This window comes from Musca autumnalis, unplaced genomic scaffold (assembly GCF_047663935.1).
Source record: "Musca autumnalis isolate F117 unplaced genomic scaffold, ASM4766393v1 scaffold_3, whole genome shotgun sequence".
In the NCBI taxonomy this organism is placed as follows: domain Eukaryota; kingdom Metazoa; phylum Arthropoda; class Insecta; order Diptera; family Muscidae; genus Musca; species Musca autumnalis.
The window spans coordinates 146005438-146016068 of NW_027411866.1; the positions used below are offsets into that span (position 1 = coordinate 146005438).

Here is a 10631-nt window from a genome sequence, read left to right on the forward strand (position 1 = left end):
AACACGGTGCTCTTGAAACAATTTTAAATGGAAGATGCTTACACCTCAGAAATTTTTGCGGATTCTGAAACTACAATGTTTATAGATAAGATCAATCAAAAAACAAAAAAAATCGTCGGAGCGCTTTTTAAATAAATCGCGATTTAAGTTGACATTTTTAGGGGTTGTTTAGGTTTTCTCGATTTTGCTTAGAGACCACACTTCCTATCAAAATGGGACTTAAACAAATGTTGTAGATATGAAAATTCTCTACAAGATTGACCTTAATGATATTCTCGTCGGTTTTACCGTTTTTGAGATATAGAAGTTCAAATTGGGACAATTCAAATTCAATTCAATTCTGTATCGCCCCCTTATAAAACAATGTCATGACTGCAAATTCCCAACATAAACTTATATATCTAAAAAAATGTTACAACTAAGGATAAGTTACTTAAGCCAGTCTTGTAAAGAATTTTCACAGCTTTAAGATTTTCTCAGGTCACATGTCGACACGACTTACCGTATTCAAGCAAATTCGCGAAAACCTAACAAAAAAAAAATAAAAATGTAAACTGAGCTTCCTTATCTCAAAAATGGTACAAGCTGGGAACAAATGATAAACGTCAATCCTCTAGAGAATTTTGACAGCTACAACATTTTCTTTAGCTCCATTTCGATTGGACTTGCGGTTTTCAAGCAAAATCGTAAAAACCTAAAAAACAACTAAAAATGTGAATTTTGACCGCGATTTATTTAAAAATCCCTACAGCGATTTTTTCTTGTTTTTGGATTTTTCTCATCTATGAACACTGCTGATTCAGAATTCACAAAAACTTTCCCTGTGTAAGCGGTTTTCATCAAAAGTTAGTTAAGGCGCACCCTACATGACATTGTTTTATAAGGGGGCGATACAGTCAGTGCATTGTCCCAAGTTGAACTTTTATATCTCAAAAACGGTAAAACCGACGAGAATACCATAAAGGTCGATCTTGTAGACAATTTTCATAGCTACAATATTTGTTTTAGTCCCATTTTGATAGGAAATGCGGTTTCTAAGCAAAATCGCGAAAACCTAAACAACCCATAATAATGTCAACTTAAATCGCGATTTATTTATAAAGCGCTCCGGCGATTTTTTTTGTTTTTTGATTGTTCTCATCTATGAACATTGTAGTTTCAGAATCTGCAAAAACTTCCGAGGTGTAAGCACCTTCCATTTAAAATTGTTTCAAGAGCACCGTGTAAAGGGTTGTTCGTTCTTGAAAAAAGTATCAAACCGTTAAAAAATATTTAAAATAACATCGTTTGAAGGTTCTGTTGCCCCTTGAAATTTAGAGCAGTTTTGATGCTTTAGTGCGAAAATATGTTTTAATAAGTTTTTTTAGCACCATGTTTCATTGCTCAATTGATCCTTAAAAATATTCTCTAAACTCAGATTCTCAAATTTACATTATATAAAAAATATATTTATTGTTTTTGTAGTCCTTCACAAATTAACTCAGAGAGCAAGTTCGACCTTCAATGTGGCCACATTATTTATTTAGTCTTGGATTTCTTATTTACAACACTTTTTTCTTTCTTTTTCATTTGCTTATCCTTGGACTTGGCACTTGGTTTCATATCCACCCTAGATTCCCGATAGGTTCCATGGAGTTTGTCCAACCAACCAAACATGCCATAGTTATAATTGAATCTAAAAAAAACACACACAAAATCATAAATCATTAACAACAAAATTAATAATAGAACATCAAGAACTATTTTTTTTAGAAATAAAACTCACTTTGAATGATGCAAATCATGATAACGTATCGATGAGCCCGAACGTGGAAATGAATAACCCGAATGATCTGCCATTGAATTTAAGATGGCCAATGTCAAGAACAACCAAACGGTAAAGACATGCGAACGCACCAAGGCAAATGACAGCGAAACTGGAATCAAATTCAAAAAGATATGTTCCAAGGGATGACAGTAAAAGGTAATGGCCGCAATGGGGGCTGTCCATTCATGATGTTTCTTATGGACATATTTATAAATCGATTTGTGATGCATCAGCCGATGGATATAGTAAAAGTAGAATTCTTCTAGAATGGAAACGACGACAATGTCGAAGAGGACCTTTTGCAGTGTGGGTAGTTCACGTATGGGCGTTGTATTGCAACGTACTTTGAAGAGTGTATGATAGAGGATAAAATACATGGGTATGCCGACAATAGTTTGGTTCATCAACACGTTCAAGACGCCCTGTGGGGGGAAAGGAAGAATAAGCAACAGCATAATTAATACTTTTAAATAATTATTAATAATGACAAGAGAAAACGATATAAATAAAGAATCCCTTAGGATCGTCTATAAAGACTCCCTTTGGCTCGTCTATAAAGACTCCCTTCTGCTAGCACAGTCGAAATCGCTTATAACGTCAGTCAAGGGACCTACGAAATTCGGACGCTATAAGCAATTTCTTTAAAAATATGTTTCAGAAAAAATATTTTTTAAAATTATTTTTCAAGAGTGGATTTTTATACCCTACACCACTATGTGGGGAGGGTATTATAAGTTGGTTTTGGCCAAAAAGTTTGTAACGTATCGAAATAATGGTCGTAGACCCATACTTATATATACCAAAATGAATGTCTCGACGAGCTGAGTCGATCTGGCTATGTGTGTCCGTCCGTCAGTCCGTCCGTCCGTCCGTCTGTCCGTCTGTCCGTCTGTCCATCTAAACCTTGTAATCACGCTACAGGTCGCAATTTTGATCGGATCGTCACCAAATTTTGGATGTTGATGAGGGTCCCGGAGGGGAAGAAGCCTATTGATTTTGGTGATGGTCGGATAATATTCAGGGGTCGGAATGGGCAAAAAACTTATTTGCGGAAAAAGTCAACGTTTTATTTCAAAGCAAATATCTCCGTATCTATAAGGGGTATATTAAAGGCAAAGCCTGCTAATGAAAGCAGAAAATATCACCTTTACAGCGATGTATGGTAGGTTGTTGTAGGTGGTCAAACAACGAAGATATCGCAATAGTCGCTTATAGAACCCAACTTTTCATTTATTCGATTTTAATTCTAATGACGAATAACACATCTTTTGTTGGATGCTTTATAAAAACAAAACCTGGATATGAAAGTAGAAAATCCTGTTATTACAATGATGCAAAGTAGGTTAGCGTAGGTGGCCAAATAACGGAGATATCACAATAGTCGGTAATACATACCATTTTTCCACTTTTAAAGAAATCACGCTACAGGTCGTAATTTTGATCGGATCGTCACCAAATTTTGGGTGTTGATGGGGGTCCCGCAGGGGAAGAAGCCTATTTATTTTGGTGATGGTCGGATAATATTTAGAGGTCGGAATGGGCAAAAAACTTTTTTGGAGAAAAAGACAATTTTTTTTCCAAACCGAATATCTCAGCTTCTATAGGGGGTATCCCAAAAGCAAAACCTGCTAATGAAAATAGAAAATATCGCATTTGCAACGATGTAAAGTAAGTTGTTGTAGGTGGTCAAACAACGAATATATCGTAATAGCCGCTAATAGAACACAACTTTTCATTTTTGTGATTTTAATAATAAAGACGAATGTGACAGCTTTGGTTGGGGACCTTCCAAAAACAAAGTCTGACGATGAAAGTAGAAAATCCCATCTTTACAATGATGCAAAGTACGTTGGCGTAGGTGTCCAAATAACGGAGATATCGCAATAGTCATTAATACATTCCATTTTTCCATTTCTTTTAATCACGCTACAGGTCGCAATTTTGATCGGATCGTCACGAAATTTTGGGGGTTACTGGGTGTCCTACAGAGGAAGAAGCCTATTGATTTTGGTGATGGTCGGATAATATTCAGGGGTCGGAATGGGCAAACAACTTATTTGGAGAAAAAGTCAACGTTTTATTTCAAAGCGAATATCTCCGCTTCTATAAGGGGTATATCAAAAGCAAAACCTGCCGATGTAACGTAGATTGTCGTAGGTGATAAAACAATGAAGATATCGCAATAGCCGCTATTAAAACACAACTTCTCATTTTTGCGATTTTGATACTAATGACGAATTGCACAGCATTGGTTGGGGACCTTCCAAAAGCAAAATCCGACTTTGAAAGTAAATAATCCCATCTTTACAATGATGTAAAACATGTTGGCGTATGTGGCCAAATAACGGAGATATAGCAATAGTCGGTAATACGTGTTATTTTTTAATTTTTTGTAATCACGCTACACGTCGTAATTTTGATTGGATCGTCACGAAATTTTGGGTGTTAATGGCGGTCCCACAGAGGAATAAACCTATTGATTTTGGTAATGGTCGAATATTATTCAGGGGTCGGAATGTGATGGTTGTATACATCCCACTTTTCCATTTTTTATTTGAGTTATTCTGACGATGCACTTAAACGCGTTTCAATAAAATTGACCTGTATTAATGAAGACATTCAGAGCAAAGGCGCTAAGCTATCCCAATTTTAATATTTTGAATTTTACCAGTCAAAAGCTTATGCACAGGGGAAGTGGTGTAGGGTATCACATAGTCGGCCCCAACCCGACTATAGCCTTGGCTCACTTGTTAAAAATAACTTTTCAGACGCGGACTTCTTAAAATTTTTCAGGTGTGGATTTTATAAAAATATTCTTTAAAATTATTTTAAGGCGTTGATTTTTTAAAAATATTATTTTAAATAACATTCTGCGTCTGCATTTTTTAAAAATATTGTTTTAAATTATTTTTCAGAAACGGGTTTATTAAAAATATATTTTTAAATAATTTTTTAGACATTGTGTTTTTAAAACTATTTTTTAGCCGCAAATTTTTTATAATTAATATTTGGCAGAGGTTTTTTTTAAATATATATATTTTTCTAAATTGTTTCCGGCGTGCATTTTTAAAAAATATTTTTTACATTATTTTTCTCATTATTTTTTTATTATTTTTCTATCGTGGATATTAAAAAAAAATATTTTTTAACTATTTTTCCGACGTGGACTTTTTAAAAATATGTTTTCAAATTATGGATTTTTTAAAAATATTTTTTATTTTTTAAAAATATTTTTTGTTTAAGTTATTTTTTTAGGCATGAAATTTTAAAAAATATTTTTTATAATTAATATTTGGCAGAGGTTTTTTTAAATATATATATATATATATATATATATATATATATATATATATATATATATATATATATATATATATATATATATATTTCTAAATTTTTTCCGGCGTGCATTTTTAAAAATTATTTTTTACATTATTTTTCTCATTATTTTTTTTTATTATTTTTCTATCTTGGATATTAAAAAAAATATTTTTTCAACTATTTTTCCGACTTGGTTTTTTTTTAATTATTTTTCGGTGTGGATTTTTTAAATTTATTTGTCAATGTGGATTTTTAAATTTTTTAAAATTGTTTATTTCGGTGTGTATTTTTAAAATTATTATTTTTAACTATTTTTCCGACGCGGACTTTTTAAAAATATGTTTTAAATTATGGATTTTTAAAAATATTTTTTGTTTAAATTATTTTTTTTAGGCTTGAATTTTAAAAATATTTCTTGCTTTTATTTTTTTTAGGCGCGGAATTTTAAAAATATTTCTTGTTTAAATTATTTTTTAGGCTTGGATTTTTTAAAATGATGTTTCGGGCGTGATTTTTTTAGAAATATTTTTTTAGTTATTTTTAGGCGTGGATTTTTTAAAATTATTTTTCAGTCGTGAATTGTCTTAGAAATATTTTAAAAAATTATTTTTCAGGCGTGGATTTTTTAAAATTATTTTTCAGTCGTGAATATTCTTAGAAATATTTTAAAAAATAATTTTTCTGGCGTGGATTTTTTAAAATTATTTTTCAGTCGTGAATTGTCTTAGAAATATTTTAAAAAATTATTTTTCGGGCGTGGATTTTTTAAAATTATTTTTCAGTTGTGAATATTCTTAGAAATATTTAAAAAAATAATTTTTCGGGCGTGAATTTTTTAAAAATATTTTTTTAAATTATTTTTCTGGCGTGAATTTTTTAAGAAATATTTTAAAAAAATATTTTTCGGGCGTGGATTTTTTAAAATTATTTTTCAGTCGTGAATTTTCTTAGAAATTCTTTAAAAAATTATTTTTCGGGCGTGGATTTTTTAAAAATATATTTTTTAAAATTATTTTTCAGTCTTGAATTTTCTTAGAAATATTTTAAAAAATTATTTTTCGGACTTGGATTTTTTAAAAATATTTTTTTTAATTATTTTTCAGGCATGAATTTTTTAAGAAATATTTAAAAAAAATATTTTTCGGGCGTGGATTTTTTAAAAATATTTTTTTAATTATTTTTCAGTCGTGAATTTTTTAAGAAATATTAAAAAAAAATATTTTTCGGGCTTGGATTTTTTAAAAATATTTAGTTTTTCAATTATTTTTCAGGCATGAATTAGAAATATTTAAAAACAATTATTTTTCAGAAACGGATTTATTAAAAATATATTTTTAAATAATTTTTCAGACATGGTGTTTTTAAAACTACTACCGCGAATTTTGTTTAATTAATGGAGTGTTTTTTTTTTAAATATACATATATGTTTTTTTAATTTTTTTCCGACGTGCATTTTTAAAAAATATTTTTTACATTATTTTTTTCATTATTTTTCCATCGTGGATATTAAAAAAATATTTTTTAACTATTTTTCCGACGTGGATTTTTTTAAATTATTTTTCGGTGTGGATTTTTAAAATTTATTTGTCAGTGTGGATTTTTAAATTTTTTTAAATTGTTTATTTCAGTGTATATTTTTAAAATTATTATTATTATACTATTTTTCCGACGTGGACTTTTTAAACATATGTTTTCAAATTATGGATTTTTTAAAAATATTTTTTATTTTTTAAAAATATTTTTTGTTTAAGTTATTTTTTAGGCATGAAATTTTAAAAATATTTATTGTGTAAATTATTTTGTAGGAGTGGATTATTTAAAATTATTTTTAAGGCGTGAATTTTTTAAAATTATTTTTCAGACGTGAATTTTTTAAAAATATTTTTTTTAAATAATTTTTTAGGCGTGAATTTTTTAAAATTATTTTTCAGACGTGAATTTTTTAGAAATATTTTTTTTAATAATTTTTTAGGCGTGGATTTTTTAAAATTATTTTTCAGGCGTGATTTTTTTAGAAATATTTTTTAATTATTTTTTAGGCGTGGATTTTTTAAAATTATTTTTAAGGCGTGAATTTTTTAGAAATATTTTTTAATTATTTTTTAGGCGTGGATTTTTTAAAATTATTTTTAAGGCGTGAATTTTTTAGAAATATTTGTTTTAATAATTTTTAGGCGTGAATTTTTTAGAAATATTTTTTTAATTATTTTTTAGGCGTGGATTTTTTAAAATTATTTTTCAGTCGTGAATTTTCTTAGAAATATTTAAAATTTTTTTTAATTTTTTAAAAATATATTTTATTTAATTATTTTTCAGGCTTGAATTTTTTAAGAAATATCTTAAAAGATTATTTTTTGGGCCTGGATTTTTTAAAAATATTTTGTTAAATTATTTTTCAGGCGTGGATATTTTAAAAATATTTTGTTAAACTTTTTTCAGACGTGGATATTTTAAAATTATTTTTAAAAAATATATTTAAGACGTGGATTTTTTAAAATTATTTTTCATTAGTGAGTTTTCTTAGAAATATTTTAAAAAGTTTTTAATTTTTTAATAATATATTTTTTTAGATTATTTTTCAGGCTTGATTTTTTTAAGAAATTATTTTTCAGGCGTGGATATTTTAAAAATATTTTGTTAAATTTTTTTCAGGCGTGGATATTTTAAAATTATTTTAAAAAAATATTTTTAAGGCGTGTATTTTTTTAAAACTATTATTCAGCGTGACTTTTTTAGAAATATTCAAAAAAATAGTTTTTTCAGGCATGGATTTTTTAAATTAATTTTAAGGCGTGAATTTTTTAAAATTATTTTTCTGGCGTGAATTTTTTTAAATTATTTTTTAGGCGTAGATTTTTAAAATTTTTTTTCAGGCGTGAATTTTTTAGAAACATTTGTTTTAATAACTTTTAGGCATAAATTTGTTTAGAAATATTTTTTTAATTATTTTTTAGGCGTGGATTTTTTAAAATTGTTTTGCAGTCGTGAATTTTCTTAGAAATATTTTAAAGAAACATTTTCGGCCGTGGATTTTTTAAAAATATTTTTTTTAATTATTTGTCAGGCGTGAATTTTTTAAGAAATATTTAAAAAAAAATTTGGCGTGGTTCTTCAAAAATATTTTTTTTTAATTATTTTTCAGGCATGGATATTTTAAAATTATTCTTCAGGCGTGAATTAGAAATATTAAAAAATAAAATTTTAAGGCGTGGATTTTTTAAAATTATTATTCAGCGTGACTTGTTTAGAAATATTTTAAAAAATTATTTTTCAGGCGTGGATTTTTTAAATTTTTTTTCAGAAAAAAGTTTTTTATTAAATATTTAAAAAAAATATTTTTCAGGGTTGAATTTTTTTAAAAAAAGATTTTTTTCAATTATTTTTTATGCGAGAATTTTTAAAAATATTTTTCAGGCGTAATTTTTTTTTATAAATATTTGTAAACATTATTTTTTGGGCGTGGATTTGTTAAAAATATTTTTTAATATTATTTTGCAGGCACGGATTTTTTAAAAATATGTTTTAAAATTTAAACTATAATTAACATTTAAATTTAAAACAGTGAATTTTTCAAAAATATTTTTTAAAATTATATTTCAGGCATAGATTTTTTAAAAGTATTTTGGCAACGTAGATTTTTAAAAATATTTTTTTTTTGATTATTTTTCATAGTCCACGACTTAGAAAAAAATTGTAAAAATAAATTTGATAATAATTTTAAAAAATATTTTTCTGAATCCACGCCTTAAAAATGATTTTAAAAATATATTTAAAGAATCCACGACTAAAAAATAATTTAAAAATATATTTTTCTGAATCCACGACTTAAAAAATAATTTTCAAAAGACATTTAAAGAATCCACTACTGAAAAATAATTTAAAAATATATTTTTACTGAACCCACGCTTGAAAAATAATTTAAAAAAAAATATTTTTACTGAACCCACGCTTGAAAAATAATTTAAAAAAATATTTTTCTGAATCCACGGCTAAAAAAATATTTTTCTGTATCCACGTCTAAGAAAATATTTTTCTGAATCCACGCCTGAAAAATAATTTTAAAAATACATTTAAAGAATCCACGCTTTAAAAATAATTTTAAAGATACATTTAAAGAATCTACGCCTGAAAATAATGTAAAAAATATTTTTTAGGAATCCACGCCAGAAAAATAATTGTAAAACTCCACATCAAAAAAATTAAAATATTGTTTTTTTAATGGCGTGTTTCTCTAAGACTATTCGAATTCAAATTCGTTCAAATTACTACCAAACTCCTGTTGTTGGTTGATTGAAAATAAAAACCATCAAGTAGTTTTCAAAAAAACAGATGTTTGGGAGTAGTTCGAACGAATTAGTATTCGAATCGTCTTAGTGAAACAGCTCATAATATTATTTCTGAAAAATATTTTTTAAATAAACCACGTTTCAATTGTTCGTATTGTCGGAAACAAATTCCTCCTTCTCGTCTATAAAGTTTTTTTTTCTGGACACCTATAAGACGACCTGGTCAGTTGTAAGTATTCTTATCGCTGTTTATAAGACTACTTTGCTGCCTTAAATACTGTCTAACAATCCTCAGAATTTTCTAGAATATAGTGCAAATTTCTTTAAATACGACGAGATACCAACCTCAATCAACTTCTTCCTTTCTACGGGCTCATTTTTTGTTGGTTGAATTTTATATTTTCGTACAGATTTTGGCTTTAGCGTGATGTCCATAAAAGTGTACCAGCTGGCATTTAACCAATAAACCAGCATAAATACCGCCGTGGTACCCAAGACCCAAACAATTTGGGGATCATCGCCTGTAAATAAGACCCAATAATTATGTATTTCAAAGTAAATTATCAACTTCTATCTTACCAATAATATCTATTAAATTATTCCATTGCCTTTCTAAAAGGAATCCCACATTGTGATATTTATCACCAATGTAATTGAGAATTTGACCGGCGTTCATGTTAAAAGGTCGATTAACACTAAAAAACATTTATTATTTTAACAAGTTTTTTTTTTTCGATAGACTATCAAAAAAACGTTCGAAGCTTATCAAGAAAAAAACATAAATTGCATATTGATAATGACTATAAACAAAAATATTGTTGTTGGCTTTGTTTTTAAATAGTAATTTCAAGCTTATCAAAATTTTGGAACACACAAAATTATAATCAGTTTGATATTATTTGGCTTAAAATTGTTGTTAGTTAGTTCTCTTGGTGTTCTATTTTTAGTAGGTAAATTATTTTTTTAAAAGGTGATTGCTGACTTAGTTCTAACATGCTGAGCTTAGAATGGATTTCCGAAAGGCTCTATATTGAACCATCATACGTTTTTATTTACACCTTGCCTTAAAAAATTTTCTTGGTCTTTCCATTGATTTTTTTATTTCTCCCACAGTGTGACATAAATGTTATAAAACAATACATTTAATTTGATATTTGTCGGTGCTGTTCACCATGTGGAATGGCTCATATATTTTTGAAAAAGATCTAACCATTCGA

General features: G+C 27.3%; 1 protein-coding gene across 1 annotated transcript; it reads right to left on the reverse strand.

The window, feature by feature from the left end:
• Nucleotides 1-1475: 1475 nt before the first annotated feature.
• Nucleotides 1476-10090, reverse strand: LOC141398325 (fatty acid hydroxylase domain-containing protein 2-like). The gene is made up of 4 exons (XM_073975610.1): nt 9994-10090; nt 9760-9935; nt 1766-2229; nt 1476-1675 (listed from the first exon to the last, which is right to left on the reverse strand). Exons 1-4 carry the CDS (start codon nt 10088-10090, stop codon nt 1519-1521), a joined length of 894 nt encoding a protein of 297 aa, XP_073831711.1. The 3' UTR covers nt 1476-1518.
• Between the last annotated feature and the right edge of the window lie 541 nt (nt 10091-10631).

Bases quoted from the DNA above. Each gene is read 5' to 3' on its own strand.
- LOC141398325 (XM_073975610.1), bottom strand. From the start codon at position 10,090: ATGAACGCCGGTCAAATTCTCAATTACATTGGTGATAAATATCACAAT. The intron at 9,936-9,993 runs GTAAGATAGAAG...TCTTATTTACAG, and splicing joins TAATTTAATAGATATTATTG to GCGATGATCCCCAAATTGTT. The intron at 2,230-9,759 runs GTTGGTATCTCG...TTCCCCCCACAG, and splicing joins AAAGGAAGAAGTTGATTGAG to GGCGTCTTGAACGTGTTGAT.